Source organism: Ptychodera flava, chromosome 15, assembly GCF_041260155.1.
Source record: "Ptychodera flava strain L36383 chromosome 15, AS_Pfla_20210202, whole genome shotgun sequence".
Taxonomy (NCBI): domain Eukaryota; kingdom Metazoa; phylum Hemichordata; class Enteropneusta; family Ptychoderidae; genus Ptychodera; species Ptychodera flava.
In genome coordinates this window covers 26,918,518-26,935,823 of record NC_091942.1, presented here as the reverse complement: position 1 = coordinate 26,935,823, position 17,306 = coordinate 26,918,518, and the positions used below count along the sequence as shown (strand labels likewise).

Below are 17,306 nucleotides of genomic sequence, written 5' to 3'. Positions count from 1 at the left end.
GACAAATTGTTCTGGTATTGTTTCAAAATAAAATTCAGACTTGAAAGTTCTGTACGTACATAATTTGTCACAACCTCAATTTTTCTTGTATCACTTGACATATTCTCCTTACAAGTGATCCCTAGGTATCTTCCTTTTTATTTTCTTGTTTAACTGGGTATATGATATCACTCTTTTGAGTGAAAAACATTCATATGATTGTAACTTCCCAAAATACAAAGAATAAAATTTGCCCAAGGAGAATTTATATCTCTGTTTTCTTTAAGCGCCTGTTTCTTAATATGATCTCCTGTCAAACTATTTAACTGACACCAATATTTTAATAACAGACAAATAAAGATAGATCTTTAATGGAAATCTGATGAACTTCGCTCTCATCCCTTCAATTAGGGTACATTTACTCACTTCCAAGATAAATCTGTAATAAGACATACTTAATACCTTCAAGGCAATTATCAGTACTTGTAATTTGAAAGAATTAGTAAGATTAAAGTATCAATACTTTTAGACAAAGTTTTGGACTCACCACCATTTCACTTAAAATTGACTTTCTGATGCTGAATAAAGCTTTCATTGCTTTCTTTTTAAGAGTAAACTGATTCTGCTTGAATTTTCCATTTGGTGTAAAAACTATACCTAAATATGTATACTGATTTACAGATTCAATTGCATTTTTCTCATATTAAAATGACTGTTTCTTTATTAAACGGTTACCTTTACTGAAAACCATTGTTTTTGGTTTTACTTAAAGATTGTAACTTATTCAAACAAATCTGTCTAGTTTCGATACTAAATCGTCAGCATATAAAATACAATTTAACTTTAGATCTTCCATATCAACGGGAAAGAAAGAAATGTCCCAAAAAAAATTCGGAAGATGGTTAAGAAATATGTTAAACAATGTAGATGAAAGATTACAGCCTTATTTTACTCCCCCCCCCCCCCCGAAGAATTAAAGAAACAAATCTGGAATTTTGATTGACGTTTTCACGTTATACTGAGTATTATCATACATGGAATCACAACTTTTGCATTTTTAAAAATAAACCCTTTCTGAAACAGAATCAAAGGCTTTTTTAAAATCAACAAATGCCACATAAAGGTTTGATGATTTTTAGGCCCTTTAGCGGTGTCATTTTATGCGTCGCGGGCCATCTACTCCTGCATGAAGCGGGACAGATAAACTTAACGATTAGTTTCAAGGTTCAAGACGTGACCATAGCGGCCTGAAGAGCGCGAGCTGCTGGTCGGACGCTGAAAGTGGCCTTGGGTACCTTGTACAACGTTTCAAGTATTTGTTGTGGAAAAATAGCATCATCCTTTCTGAGACTACGTCATAATGTCACTGTCAAAGGTCCAAGGGACCATGATTGGGTTTTTAAAAATAAACCCTTTCTGAAACAGACTCAAAGGCTTTTTTAAAATCAACAAATGCCACATAGAGAAGATTTGATGATTTTTAGGCCCTTTAGCGGTGTCATTTTATGTGCATGAAGCGGGGCAGATAAACTTAACGATTTTCAAGGGTCAAGACGTAAGCATATATAGTGCCTGAAGAGCGCGAGCTGCTGGTCGGACGCTGAAAGTGGGTACCTTGTACAACGTTTCAAGTATTGTTGTGGAAAAATAGCATCATCCTTTCTGAGACTACGTCATAATGTCACTGTCAAAGGTCCAAGGGACCATGATTGGGTGGCGAAATCATGCTTCATTGCGGGAAAGCCTCCAATGGGTTTGGGGTGGTAATAACAGAGATAGGCTGGGAAATCACGGCGTCAAAAAACGTATTTCATTTTGGCCAACTTGGCCTATGTGACACTGACATTACTTTCAATATTTTGCCCGATATGGTTTCACGGTTTGACATCTGAATGCCAGTTTACAAGCGACAGAAGTAATAGTTGAAGTATGCAATGGTGACTCACTCGATCCATTGTCAATGTTCAAACTACATGTATTGTATATCATATCGCTCACACATACATACATACATACACAGTTACGAACCGGCCGCAACCCCGGCCGCAACGCCCGTGTCGACAATCATTGCACTGTCGTCAGTGAAGGATTGGTCACACGATGCTCGTTAGCTTGGTAGTCTGCTAAATCGATCGATTTTCGGCTCGATCTATCTATCCCGTACTCGATCTGCGCGCCACTGCAACCTAGAAACTGCTCCCTTTAGGTTGCAGTGGCGCCCCGGGAGTGGCGCGCACTGATCGAGTACGGGATCGATAGATCGAGCCGAAAATCGATCGATTTAGCAGACTACCAAGCTAACGAGCGCTTGTGAATAGTGTGAGGTCACTTTGTGCGGAAATACAAGCTATAGCAAAATAACAAGCAATAGGCAAGGTTCAGTCTGCGCGATGTGGATTGCCGGTGTGTATGTAGTGCGTCCACATGTGACGATTTGAGCGTTTTGGCACGAATGACCCCGTGACCTAAGCTTTATTTCCCACAATTCATTGCAAACACGGCCTTCGTTTGGAAGTAGTGATTCGGGTATAAAGGTACTACGTGTACCTTTATCGGTCAGGTAGTCTATGCAAGCTTTCTTTGGTTTCTTTCCCGCCTCCCTCTCTTCGTTTTATCAGCGGATAACTACATGACTCTGTAAAAAAATCTTGGAAACCTTTCAACCCTTTACATTTAAAAATCATTGCAGCAGAGATCCAATACTCTCCCTAAAAGATGGTGAGATGAATAAATGTCTACAAACTCATTTTCTGTTTCACTAAAATATGTTGTGTACCCAAGTGTGATGCTGTATGCGGTCAGGTACTCTACAATTGTCAGGCTATTTCGATGTTTACGTTGAATCAATAAAGTTGAATTAGTTATGTAATGAAGGGAGGGGGAGTAACACTGTTGAGTGTTTGTCCGAATATGCAAGCAATATACTATATTCCAATGTGGCCGATAAACAGAAAGAGGACATGTCCCTCTGCAGCCCTTAAAAAGGAATAAAGTATTATTATACATTAACATTTGCGGTATGAGCTGTAGTTCATTCACCTTGCGAACTCCCCTGTACAAGAGGTCAAAATCATTCAACGGGTAATTCCCGACCAACTCGATAATGGACATGGTGCGGAATATTTCCAGATTTATCGAATGAGCATGGAAATGACTGAACAAAGTATAAACAATTGTGAAAACTGCAGTGTGTCACTTCTGAGATGACTATAAACATCTCTAACTGCTCTCCACCACAATTACGCACAGCTTCAATCATTTTGGGAGGATTTAATGAATGATGATCCTCCATGGATTTTGCTATCGGAAGTACAGTACTTCATAACGAGAAATGTAATTATCAGGGCAGCATTTTACAAGTGGTTTAGCCACAAACTGATGACGTCAAATCACCGTACACAATACACAGTGCCATAATTACAAGGACTCTGGTTTTTTTTGTGTACGGCGATTTGACGTCATTAGTTTATTCATTTGTTAATTTATTCGGATAACCAACACACGGTACTAGAGATTTCCCATAATGCATCATGATTTGTACCAACGTAGATTCCCCTGTGAAGTCTACCATGTCTCTCATGTGTAGACAAATTCCTGGACTAGGTGTAAAAATCCTGAAAACGTACTTTTAAGGACAACTTCTTCTCAATTCCCTTTTAAAGGATTAAGAAAATTGTGCTTGATTGAGAGAGATAGCATTTTTGTAAATTTCCACTGATTGTGTCCTCAGCCATACATAATAAAATGATAGAAAGCAGGGAGACTAGTTGCACCTGTTTTATGAAACAAAAGGATATTGATTTTTTCCAAATAGAAAAGACAAAAGAAATTTACATGCTTACTTTTTTTCCAGAAAATGACCCATTCAGTTGGTCAGAACTTGCTTCCCAAAACTGTGACATTTGTAGTACCTGCACAATGTGACTTTTATGGTTAATTGATGGTTTCTTTGAAATTTATACTACAATATCTCAACGTACTTTCAATAAATATAATTAATCAATTATCGTGAGACTTCACATTATTGCTCTTATGCAGAACTGAAAAAGCTTTAAGAAAACTAATGTCGTTGGTACAAATCAAACAGCATTGTGGGTAATTTATTGTACTGTGGCAACAGGAGTATATTCCCAATTACAGGCCCCGCAAACAGAGAAAATACATAAAATTACAGACAAACATAACATTGACGCAAAAGAGAATTACAAAGAACATACAAATCATGAAAAACAATTCATTACACTTGTTTAAAAAAAGACTAAATCTGTTAAAAATGTCAATATCCGAGCGTAATTTTGAAATATAAGTGCTTAAAGCACGTGGCAAAAAGGAGTGTTTACGAACATTGATTCTGGAAAAAGATACCCGAAATGGTAGGTTTAACCGTAAGACTACGTTGAACGTTCAGTGGGATTTGAGTTAAAGCCCCAATAGCTGCGAATTATATAGGTTTTTTTCATTTTCAAACCAACGTTGGTTCGTGTAAATGTGCTGACTGAAGGATTATGTGTACACGTATCACTGCTGCCTGATTTGGACCATGACTACATATTTTAACAAGCTAAGTAATAAACGGGTGCCGCACCCGTAAAATGGCGCCCCATAGAAAGTAGTAAAATGCAGTATTTCGTACACATACACATTGTAATCATCCAAGAAACAAGCATGATGCCATTACTTGAATGTATCTACACGATGGCCGACAGTATGTTGTCGTAATCTATATTTCTCTGTCACATGTTTTTGAAAATGACGGGAAATCTAAAATGATGATAAAAAACATTTGAATTTACATGCCACTTTCGACACTTATGACAGTGTTATCCCCTTTTTCAGTCTTTAACGGGTCTTATTCAAAGAAAACTCTTAGAAAACGCAAGATATTTTGAGATCAGTTTATTACTCATTTGCAGCTATTGGGGCTACCGCAGAATGAACACATTTGTGTTTGTGGCCATACTACTTGTAAAGTGGTGCCCCACCAGTTTCGAAGGATCTGTGTGGAGCAAACTGGCATGCGGTCTTTATAAAGATACTAATCATGATATTATTACTTATTGAAAGTAATGTTTTCAGACGTTATGATACTGTTTTCTTGTTGCCATACATTGAAAGATAATTAGACAAGTCTCAGCGTTATGTTGATCGCGTGGTGATGGAAAAAAAGAAGAGAATTTGATGCAAATATCCTTAGTCCTCACCTGGTAACAGGTATGATAGACCAATCAGATACCTTAAATGGAAACGGGTTAAACTTTCTCCCCAACAACAACAACAACACCACCACCATCACCTGCCGCGAATCAAGATCACACCTGAGTAACTACCCATTCTGCATGTCGATTGAGCACAGCCGTTGTTGCAACGGGAAAACCATCCGAAGCGGTTGCATTGTAAATGCATCCTTCCCCCTCCGAAGGAATGGTGAAACCCGTTGGCGACTATATAGGTAGGATCCAGCTTGTGCAACCTCTTTCAGTCTGATTGTGTTTCTGCGTTGTTAGTTGGGTTTTCACGCTCTCGCTTTGTTTTACCTGTTCTGTGGTCAGCCAGGCCGTATCGTGTGCAGTGGGAGACGTCCTAAAGATGGAACTTTCATTCTTCTTTTCGAGGGCTTTGTTACTGTACATTTCCACAGCTCTCCAGTACTGCCTCGTGGATGCCTCCTTCGGTAGACCAATCGCTCACGGTATAGATGACCGCTTTGATGACATGGGCGAGGCCAGAATCGAAGAATTCGTAGTAAATAACGGCAAGTTGCGTTTTTCTTGAAGATTTTGAACCTCTTGTGCAGAATACCTATTTCTTTTTTGTCTGACCAGGTGCCTCGTTTAAAGTCTCATTTTACGAGTCCAATATTGTAAATGTTCCACTAGCGATGTTCTCATGACCCCGTGTATGCGCCCGGTAGTCATTCGGCTGGCACTTACTTTAAACTTTTGCTTTATTTTCCTTGCAGGTACTGTATCTTTGAACATCACGCTAGAAAACGCGCATCTGAAAGACGAATTGTGGATTCTGGACTTTCAACCTTACAATTTCGACGAGGCCAACCCACCTGTCGTGTCTACCAATGGAGGACAGCTAGTTTCTGGGAACACTGGCAATTGCTCAAGCGTGTTCAGTGATGCGGTTTTCGATGTAAGATTTTTTTCTCCAAAATAATTTCTTTAACATAGGTACAGATCCCCCATAAATAGTCTCCGTGTATCCTTTAATAGAAGATAACTTCTTGACTGAAAATCGTCGGATCCACGGCTCTTATTTTGGCGTAAACTATTCACGATATTTACAGATGTAAGAAAGAGTGGCAGGGTAATAGATGAGAAGGAATGTACAGTGAAGACAAACCCCATACTACATACTTCTTTGTGCATCGAATCGTTTCGCTTGTAATACCGTTGACAACTTCACTTTTAGGTTCTGGCAAATTTGCACTGGTTCTCTTTCGGTCTGTCAATTTGTTCGCTCCTATATGTAACTCTGGTCAGATATCTCTTCCCTCGTTAGTGTCACCGTAATTAGCTTTTGGCACGCCTCAAGTTTCAAATGTACCCTAAATTATAATTTGAACAGTGCTGGAATTTTCCTAAGAAAGCTTACCTTGTGCAAAACAAAATCTGGCTTGGTCTGTCGCATTACGATTTGACACCGAGAACTATTCAAGGTGTAGTATGTGCCTTGAAATTGAAACACTCAATTTTTGCTCAAACTTTCCGTAAGTAAACTTTAAACCAATCCCTTTCGAAATCTAAAACGAAAACGTGGGGTCTTCGTGCAAAGTTTGGTACTAGAGAAATAAATTGCCCTATTTACCGATATTGAACTTCAAAATGGTCTCATCTCTCAGTTAACTCGTTGAGGTAAAATAAAATTTTCGATTTTCACAAAGCCTGTAAAACTTGTATTTCATAAGCTTTAAAATGAAGCCCTACAAGTGGTAGCCCAAAATGTTTGCAAAAGTTTTGAGAGTCCGAGTATCTGTCCTCAAGACGCATTTTACCATAATTGAGGTTTGATCTTGTGAGTCTGCAGATTGCCCCAGATATGTTCCAGTTTATTTATGCAATGAAACTTGCAAGTATTTTAAACACTGTGACATGTGCATCGACGTAAGGTGACGAGTTGTCAGCATTAATTTTGTGAAATATAATTTTTCCCCCGTCACGTAGGAAAACAACGGTTTTTACAAGGACGATTACCTCCCATCAGCTCCTGGCACCAAGCAATTATTCACAGCATATAGTCATGGCGATGGTGGTTTTATGAGTAACGATTATGGAGTGTCCGTCAGAGAAGATTCGATTCAATTTGAAGGTGAGGTCCACATTTTGGCGAGAAAAATTCCACTGCGAGACTTTCCGACTGCCTGGAACGTGAGAAGTCTGTTATACAAGAAATTTAAAATACGGGGAAAATAGATAATTCTTTAAAGTGAGTGAAAACCGATAATTCTGAAAACCCGCTTGAAGTTGCACTGGTTTCGCCATTATACTCCTGCAGTGTCCCGTGACTACTCCCTGCAATAACGGTACATTTATCTGGGCCAACTCGACTGTGTTATGTTCATCGATGGCCCGCTGTAAGATATCATCGAACAAAACTAGTCTCCTCTTTAAATAGTAAGAATGGTTAAAGGTTGACAGACTCCGGCGGAGTTTTAATTTTCACTTGTGATGTTGCATTGAGCTTTTCTAGATATGTTAATTTCCTTTCAATGATGCATTTTATTGAGACCACCACTAAAATGTTAAATCTCTCTTGTTAACCTGGCTTTTTTTGCACTGAGCCGTCGACATAGCTCATCTTGTATATTTTCTATCATCTCTCCTAGAAATTGTTTGCGAAAACATTTAAACATTTACAGATCTCAGATATTTTGCAGAAGTTGACGAAAAAAACATGGTGATAAAATCATTTAAAGTTGCAGCAAGTAGCCCTTTTGGTATCATTCTTTTCCAGCAAGACGCATCATTCGTTATTTCTTTCCTTGAAGGTCCCTTGAATGTATTTCTGGAATGCGTCAATTCCAAGGGGGAAAATATTTGGGACAGAAGCGTGAACACAGAGTCCATTCAATACAACACCACTCTATACATGACGAACGTTAGACCCAAACAAACTACTGATGGAGAAAGTGGAATATCCTTCATACAAAGTCACGTGATCCTCTATTGGAGACTGCTCAGGACAGCCATTGTCAGGTGAGGCATCGTTCGCATAATGAAAGGAATGAGTTGAAAGGAGCAGGTCTGTAAACGCATGAGTGGTTAAACTGGAGAATAATTTGTTTGATATATAAGCTTGGAGACCTTTTCGATGTACTCCGCACAAAAAATAATGCCAATGGTTTCTAACTTGCTTTTCAGGTTCATTATTACATCGACGGAGCGACTGAAACCCATCTTTGAATACGCCATAGTCAGGCCGATGTATGTCGATGACGACGAAACCAAAGGCCCGGAAAGGTATCCATAATTAGACTTTATATAAGGGATTCAAAGATTGTCACACCTTGAAAATATTTGCATAATTAAAACTCAAATGAAACTGGATATATACAAATTTCGGTATGAGATTCAGATTTGCTTTTGCAACAAACTTATTTGTATCACTTGCCACAAAAAAACACCAATAACCCAACATGCCTTTTTTCACGTCTCTCAACAGAAATAAGGCAGAAGTGGAGCTAGCATTTAAAACTGTTGCCGATTCTGATCAGATTATGGCAGTGTACAAAGATGGCTCTCTGAACTATATCCCCATCGATACTGACAACTCGCTGGATTACACAAAGTATGATCCATCAGAAGGCAAGTAAAACAGTCTAACCCTTTCAGCACTCTAATCCGTCCCCCCCCCCCCCCCAAATGTCAGGGCAACACTTTACCAATTTTTATGAATTTTCTGCAACTTTTTTCCATGATTTTGGACCAATTAGATAAAAATGTTCATGGGCTACACTTTTTGACCAAAATTTTGAGAAAAATCTGAAAAAAAGTCTAGATCTGAGAGAAATTGTTGGCGTTATATTGTATAAAGGGAATAAAAATCAACTTTGGCACTCAAAAGGTTAAATGGTCGCATGGTCCACTCTGTTGTGAAATTTTCAATTTTAGACTTTCATCGACAATTTTATCCATACACTGATATTATTTTAAAACTCAAAATGGAACTTCTCGTCACAGTGGCTGTATATTACCATCCCACGGACTCTACTGCGCAGGTGTTGATTGACGGAGTCAGTGTCCCTGTGTGTCCCGCAGCTGCCGGAGGAGAGACTAATATCGCGAATATAATGTGTGCTGAATTCGGTAGGTTAGCTCTGACAGTTGAAACCACACTTTTACACGGAATTGTTGCTACATTTGATACTACTAGTTGTAGACTTGCTGATCTCCATATAACCATATAGTTTGCGAATATTTTAGTCAAGTTTATAAAATGCAAATCGCCCAAGTTCTCTAATAGTGCCTCGTTAATATGTGTATACGAAATATCTGAAATCTTCCTTGAAGGGCTGACCGTCGCCTCTTCAAGCTTGGATCCTGCAGAAACCTCCAGTAACGCGGTTGTCGGGATTGTTTGCACCGGGAGCGAAGCAAATTTCGGAGAGTGCACATATGAAATAGGAACGGACGCGGATTGTTCCGAGGGGAGCCTTTCCGTCGTGTGTGTAGACACAGGTAGGTCACCCTTCTGTGTATTATGAAATGTGCTTTCCACTTCCCTCGACATAAATATTATTAATAAAACGTTGCATTTTACGAGTTCATCTTCAGCGCAATTGCCCACATCCTATTATACCTCACTGGTGTTTGCAGCAGTTCTAATCGAATGCTTTGATGTATTAAAATCTATCTAGTCTGAAAATCATGAGCCCCTCTCTCTCATAAGACGAAAACTTTCTGACACATTGCAGACACCCGGCTGCTTCATCTTAATAGTTTCTGATTTTTTTTTCTATTTATCATGGTGGAATTCTGTAATGCCTGTCCAAATCGCGCAAAACTAGTTCAAGTATATGGGCTATTTGCTGATGTGATGTGCAATTGTCATAAAATGGACCCCGTATGTTTTCATCTGAGAAGAATTGGCAATCAGTTCAAACTGGTTTCATAAACCAAATACACCACGTACAACCACTGTGTATCTCTCTTAACTATTATCTTCTGTTTTCCACATCATTGATCACGTGATCAGCCGTGGCGAATCTCCCGAAGTCTTGTCACGATTACCTGCAACAAGCCAAGAGAGCCGGCATCACTCTCGAAGACGGAATATACGACATCAATAGGGACAACACCCGGATGAGTGTGTACTGCGACATGACCCGTGACGGCGGTGGCTGGACGCTGGTGCTGACCACCCAGGGTCAAGACGGCTTCACCGCCGGCAACCTTCTGAACCTCAACGCGGACTCTCCGTCCACGTCGACAGATTATTCCATACTGGGCTTTGTAGACGACATAAAATCCACAACCGACGGACCAAATTTCAGGGTAAGGAACGATGAGATTGTACGGTGTTCGAAAATTGCAACTAGTGCAATCGAAGTTTTTCTCCCATGGCTTCCGATATGTAGCGACGCTATAAACTATCTTCAAGTTGGGGGTTTGGCAGTTTTTTTTATTTGGTAGCTGTTTTGGATTACACGAAATGTACAGAGGTCGCCAGTTCTGCTGCTCCCAATCTTGCTCCTTTAAAATTGTGGCCCGTTCTGAGAACCGCTTAAGACCGGTTTTATTAAAACTTGTAAAAGTTTTTTAGTGTTTTCAGTTTTTGTTTTGTGATGCAGACGTTTTAGTCTCATGTTTTTCATTTGAGCAATTCGAGTTTTCGAAATGAAGATTATTGTTATTACCTCTAAAAATACATGAACCAAATGAACTCCAATCTCTTAAGATTCCGTATTGAGTTTGTAAAATGGTCAACGCCAAGGAACCAGTGTTACTATTACATACCAAGGTATAATTTGGCTACGTTTTTAGGCGCCCTCTTTAGTCCCTTCCCTATATTCAGACTTAAAATTTGTTGAAAGTTTATATTCTTCAAAACTTTAACCCCCGCTAGCGCTTTCAACCCCCCAATTGCAAAAGAGACAAAGTCAGCCCGAATCAACAGGCTCGGTCCTGAAGATTCACTTTTACAGTTTTATCACAGTCCAGCCGTTGTATTTTCCGCTACCATTTCCTCAAACGTTTCACCTAACTATAAATTGTATGTTCAGAATTTAACAGTATGTCAATTGGCAAGATTCGTATACCTTGAACACGGAGCGCCCCGTTGTATTGCTAAAATACTTTGTCAACCAGAATATGATTCATTCGATGCCCCAGGAAAGCAAACTATAGTGAATTCGTGAAATACAGCTGTCACAAAACTCAAAGCAAGACTTTTATTTCGTTTTCAGTATCGAATAGAAGCCGGACAACACGGAGAGAACGGAGCTATTTGGGAAGCACCTTCAACTCACGGCTTTGTAACGGCTCAACCTGACCAGCCCACCACGCTCATCGAGAAGTTCGGCGATTGGGAGGACGACTTGCCGAACAACGGCGGCCCGCAAAACGTCATGCCCTACATTGGCACAGGGGACAATCTGTTGACGACCCGCGTTGGTGAAGTAGGAGACTTCGGTACCGCGGTGTGTAGTTGTACGGGCACAGACTACAATCCCGCCCCATGGATCGATGTCGATGTTGCTGACCAACCACAAATATTATGGTATTGGTTGAAGGAAGACAGGTCAGGTATGGTTGAATTTTAACAACTACTTCTAGCGACATTAAGTTTTACATTTTCCGTCACATTTCCAGTCTTATTCTGTTGTTTACGACGAAAGAAATTCTTGTACACACTCTACGGATGGTCTACTTGTGCCCTCCAACTTAGGGCCTGGACAATATGAACGGAGAGGGGGGGGGGGGGCCTTGTGCGATTCAAAACTGGATGTAAGGAAATAGTGACCTTCCCAGATTGCGGCCCCCTCTTTGACCGTAAATTCTGTCGAGACCCTTACAAGTTTTAGTTTACTTTACGTACATTACGCAAAATTTGACAAGTCTAGCTATGCTGTTACACACTACGCTGTTTCAATGCATGATAAGTTCATTTCACCAGAGCGGGCTGAGAGTAAAGATCAATGACCCGTATGATGACATGTAGAACAATATACGGTAGAAGTTTATGAAAGTGGAGTAATCAAAGTGAAAACAATTACACGATCAGGATTGGTTTCCAGTCTTGCCGGCTACTTTTGCAAACTTTAATAAACTTCAGTGAAAAGAGTAAATGCATTGACTACTAAGATGTCAGATTTTGGGGAACAGACAAAATTGTCTTTCCTCATTATTATTACCAACTCGTTCCGAGCATCAAATTGTCTTTCCCTCAATCAAAACATCAAGCGTCAAAGGTACATGGCCCAAGTGCAGCTTTCTTTGAAGTTTAATCTCAAATGTGTTCAATGTTGCAGAACCTTCCGAGAACACTTTCCAAATGAACTCGTACGAGGATCCCATGTTGGCGCCACCATGCGACTTTACAGAATACCCCGGCAAATGCACCCAGTCGTGGACGTACACAGTGGTCCTGGACGTAGACGACACGGGCATTGATAGCCGAATGCCAATTGACGCCACAGGTACGCATGTCCTGAACTAGTCTTGTCCGCAATTCCTTTCGAGATCGTCAAAATAATCTCCTCGCAGACTGTTCGTAGCTACACATATGAATTTACATGACGAAAAGTATATAGAATAAAAGCTTCAAAGTCTCAAATGCCCAATTTTATAGTTGTACATTAGAGACTGCTCACTTGACGTGTGCAAAAATTGATGCAGAAGTTACAAGCGACGTATTACTTCCTTGTTTTTTTTTGATACGGGGAGTTTTTGAAAAATGTTCACAAATAAAAAAATGGGTGCCCAAACCGTAATGTTATTTCATTGAGCCCATTTTTTTACGAAAAAAGTTTGAATTGCGTACGACTAGTAAATGAATCGACAATCTTCCTGTTGACATGTTTACAAATTGCTTTTCCTCTTAGGAGAATTTGAAATATCGTACTTTACCTACCAATGTCCAAACCTTAAAGAAAACCGAACGGACGACTGCGAATACGTTGATGTTCCGCTTGCTGTCATTGGCACCAGAATCACCCTACAAACCACCGCTCAATTTATAGACGAGACCGCGGACAAACCTATGTGAGTAATATGATGGCACATATCCTGCAAATGATTGTAACTATAGCAATTTCTCAACTGGAGAAAAAATTGTAGAGTATTTTACCATACAATTACACGCCGGAGCTTTAGTTCGCAAAGTTTATTCCGGTGTCAATGGTTTCTTTTCATTATATTTAGTCATTCCATGGTCCTGTGGACGTCGCTGTTATTTTAACCAATTGAGCGCCAAAGCCAATTGTAGTCTTATAAAATATTCCCTGGTCACTTTTTCAGATTTTTGCCAAAATTTTGATAAAAAATTGCAGCTAATAAACTGGGATGTCCGTTTGGTAAAAATTATCTAAAAAATTACAGAAAACTTCATAAAAATTGGTAAAATGTTGCACTGAAATTTTGGTGGGAAAAAATTACAGCCTAGAGTTCTTCAGAGTTCAGATACTCCTAATGTTGAATAATTCATCTTTCACTTTCAGTACGGCGAGGTAAAATAAAAACTTGCTGAACCTTTTTCCTGCCAAATCCATATTTCACCATCAAGTCAAGATAGTTAAAATCAATGAAACACACATTACAGCTACAGTCATCTAAAGTAAGAAAAATGCATGATAGAAATACGAGGTTCAAATGCAGAAACTTTAGGGTCATTTACGGTACTGTGCATAGACTGTTGAATTCGTTAATTTTTAATATTTCGTCCTTTAAGTTGCTAAAAACCCGCGACTTTTGCCTTTACAACACTCGGGGAACCAAGTTCGTGCATGCTTCCCTGAACATTTTTCAATGCAACGTGACTTCTTTCCTCCAGAGTGAAACTGAAGAAGCTGTATGGCAGTGACCCGGCGGTCGATCTCAGGGATGGAGCAAGAGGCGTTCAGCATCTCGAACAAGTTACCGTGGATACACACTTCTTCCCAGAGTTCGTCAGGGAGAAAATGGAGACCAGGTTGACTCTCTTCATGGTGTGCATCGGCGACGAATATAGAGACTTGCCAAATGTAATATTACATTTTAATCATTTCCGGGATTTCGACAATATTTTTTCGTGGCGTCATGTCAAATGTACATCTAGCCTAGATTGAAAGATACAATCCGTTGCTTATTCGTACTCTGCCGACCCAAATCCGAAACCTGGCCAAGCAACTAAGCACCACTGAACTATTCGGTTAAAAATTAATTTGGCCAACCAGCAAGTTATGATCGATACAATACGTATGATAGATAGCTTCAGATAATCCCAATATTGAAATCTATGCTACGAGTAGGCCTATTGCTGCAGTAAAGGTCCCCACAGTTGTGACGCTTTGTACGGGGTGTTTGCTGTTCAGTTGCGTTAATACGACATTACTGCAACATTTTTACATGTCGCTTTCGATCAACAGGGCTGTCTCAATGCATCTGTGGAGGACCGATATGTGGCGTACACGGATCCCGGGTTTTACTATGAATCCACGTTCCTGGTTGACCCGGACGACCCAACAAGGGGATTCATCAAGTACTATGCCGATGACATTGAAGCTGCTTCTCAGGCGAGTCTTGTAGCGCACTCTACACATTTGACATCGTCATTCAAACCGGCAATCTTCAATCCCTGGTTCATGCATATTAACACTGATTGTTTAATGAGTTAGAGTACTTTTTCCTTCGAACGTTCTTTCAGATATAAAGCCGTTAAAAATCCGCCCCTAAAAACGTCCCACCCATGATTGTTCTTAATATGACCCATAGACAGAAGCGCAACCGAAACGCTTCTTCAACTATTTAGTGGAGTTTCCTAGTCTCGAACCCATATTTTTTACATTTAGAGTACTGACGCGAAAAAAAAACCGTACCGTGGAAAATCTACCCAAACTTCCCAGGAGCCAGTAACACTAAGTCGATGTTCCCTCGGTGCAGACTACAAAAGTTGTGCTGAAATAGTGTAAGCTTATATGGCAATAGCCATGACCGAAAATTTGTATATGAACTGGCGAAGATGTTAACACTGTCCCTGAATTTGTTTTCAAACCAACCTATGGCGATAATTTGTCAACGGTGACAAATACAATGATAGCCTATAGGCTATGATTACAAATTTGCGCGCCATCGAATTCTTAAAAAAAATTAGTTGCAGTTCTTGATTATCCACAACATTTAACTTTTCATTTGTCCATTTCAGAGCCTGGACAGTCATGAATACATCCACAGCGAGGAGACGCATCGATCCAAGTTCACTAACAGGGCTTTGTCCGGGGAAGAGAGGCTCTACACCCTGACGAACGTGTTCAAATTGGTGCCGCGGAGCGAAGTGACAGCCATTGCCACAACGGCAGCTCCCAGCATACCCACAACACCGGCTCCTCAGGCGAACATGACCACCAACATCATCGTCGTCACGACTCTTGCCCCCGGCAGAAGGAAGAGGGAAGTCGAAACGCTAGATTTAGCCAAGCGAGACCTGGAAGAAGCGATCGCTCAACCACAGACCACGGGCGACGTCTTCCTCTTCGCTGGATGCCCCGAGAACTCGATCCACGACCCAGTGAACAGACACTGCGCGTGCGTGAAACCGAACGAGGAATACTCAGCAGACACTTTCAGATGTGAACCAATCAACGGTGATGTAAGTATCCATAGTACATTTGGACTTTTACGCTTGCTGCTATAAACTTTATACATCGTGGTTATTGCCAAATTCAGATTGATAAGCTTAATCTTCAACCATCGCCATGAAAAATATCAACAATCACCTGCGCCACAGACAAAGAGCACCAAAGACTGGCATCAAAGACCAACGTCATCAGTAACATAACAAATGTTCACAGAAATCTCGCATACCAACAACATGCATCAATTTAAAGCAAATTTGTCTCAATATCACCAAAATACCAATCGTTTTGTCAACGTTGAAATATTAAAATTTAAAACAGTACAGTGTTTCATATGCTGTTTATAGTGTGTTGACGTGCGTCCCACATAAATTATTTTACCATGTATTTTTCTATTCTTTCACCCAGGTTTTACCAGGAGACCGTAAAATAAATTCTTCGGGTAACTGGCTCGCCGTGGGGATCATCAGTCTTTGTAGAAATCTATTACTTTCATTGCTTTTTTGTATAGTTCTGTGATTCTGTCCCGTCTGTTCATTGCTACAAATCGATTTCTTGAACCCTTGTATATGTACAGAAATATATTTATATATTGATAAATTCGTCGCTACTGCCAGCGAACTTTAACTTGGCGTCTTCGAGTCTTTTTTCCCAAACAATGTAATCTTAGATTTCTTTTACAAATTCTCCATTATCGCAAATTCGCAATACGTCCCCGATTATTCAATAAAAGGCACGCTCAAACTGATTTCATGTGATTAGCGAGAGTCTTTCGCTAGGACACGAGAAATTAACAAAGGTATGGTCAAAAACTTAATCTGGTTGGGTCACGTGGATTTTAAATTTCGATTCGGTCAAAAATTATTTTCAGAACTAGACAAAATATCACTACAAAGTACCACTGGAAAAGGCGAAGAAATTTTTTGGACAACCTTGTCCAGCTCCTTATTCAACCGTATATCAAAAGCGAACCATATACCACGAGTTTTCGTACATAATCCAGACATTTAGCGGTTAACACGATTGGAACTAAATTGGGATAATTGGATGGTGAAGTAATGTCCGTTTGATCTGCAAATGTAAGCTCATTTGCTTTTCTCTTTAAGTTGTACACGTGCTTATATGAGTAATTTGTAATATTGCAAAATTCAACCATACGGCATCTAACACTTTTGAGAAATTTTAAAAATATGAAAATCCAATTATACCAAATTAGTTCCAATCGTGTTAGTTTCTAAATGAGCATGCGTGTAAATTTGCTGATAACCACTAGCCGGTGCGGGGAAATCCAAGGCGTAGAGATGACATGAACTTTGATTTGTGGGCGTAGTCTAGAGACTCTACAAGCGCCATCGTACGATTTCAAAGTTTGCTCTGATGATAAAAATTTGTACATCACTCCGAAATCTGGGAATGGCGATCTGAAGAACTTTCCCGCCAATTTTGGGCCAAAAACGTTTCAAACTTTATCGAAGCTTTTTGAGCTACGAACGGAAGAGCAGTAGGAACGTTGAGGAATGGGTCCGCGACAAAATTTTTTTTTCAATTA

At 39.9% G+C, this 17,306-nt stretch overlaps 1 protein-coding gene across 1 annotated transcript; it reads left to right on the top strand.

Annotated features, from left to right (window-relative positions):
• The first annotated feature begins 5,850 nt into the window (after positions 1-5,850).
• LOC139151708 (uncharacterized) lies at positions 5,851-16,384 on the top strand. The gene is made up of 15 exons (XM_070724668.1): positions 5,851-6,120; positions 7,152-7,296; positions 7,976-8,183; positions 8,349-8,447; positions 8,650-8,792; positions 9,168-9,293; positions 9,498-9,665; positions 10,183-10,481; positions 11,393-11,732; positions 12,458-12,625; positions 13,031-13,190; positions 13,978-14,167; positions 14,552-14,698; positions 15,328-15,771; positions 16,166-16,384. The coding sequence occupies exons 1-15, from the start codon at positions 5,866-5,868 to the stop codon at positions 16,274-16,276; spliced, it is 3,003 nt and encodes a 1,000-aa protein (XP_070580769.1). The 5' UTR covers positions 5,851-5,865; the 3' UTR covers positions 16,277-16,384.
• The last annotated feature ends 922 nt before the right edge of the window (positions 16,385-17,306 follow it).

Excerpts from the sequence above, each read along its gene's own strand:
- LOC139151708 (XM_070724668.1), top strand. The coding sequence starts at position 5,866 with ATGACCCCGTGTATGCGCCCGGTAGTCATTCGGCTGGCACTTACTTTA. Across the intron at positions 8,448-8,649 it reads GAAACCAAAGGCCCGGAAAG|AAATAAGGCAGAAGTGGAGC; the intron begins GTATCCATAATT and ends GTCTCTCAACAG. Across the intron at positions 14,168-14,551 it reads AATATAGAGACTTGCCAAAT|GGCTGTCTCAATGCATCTGT; the intron begins GTAATATTACAT and ends TTCGATCAACAG.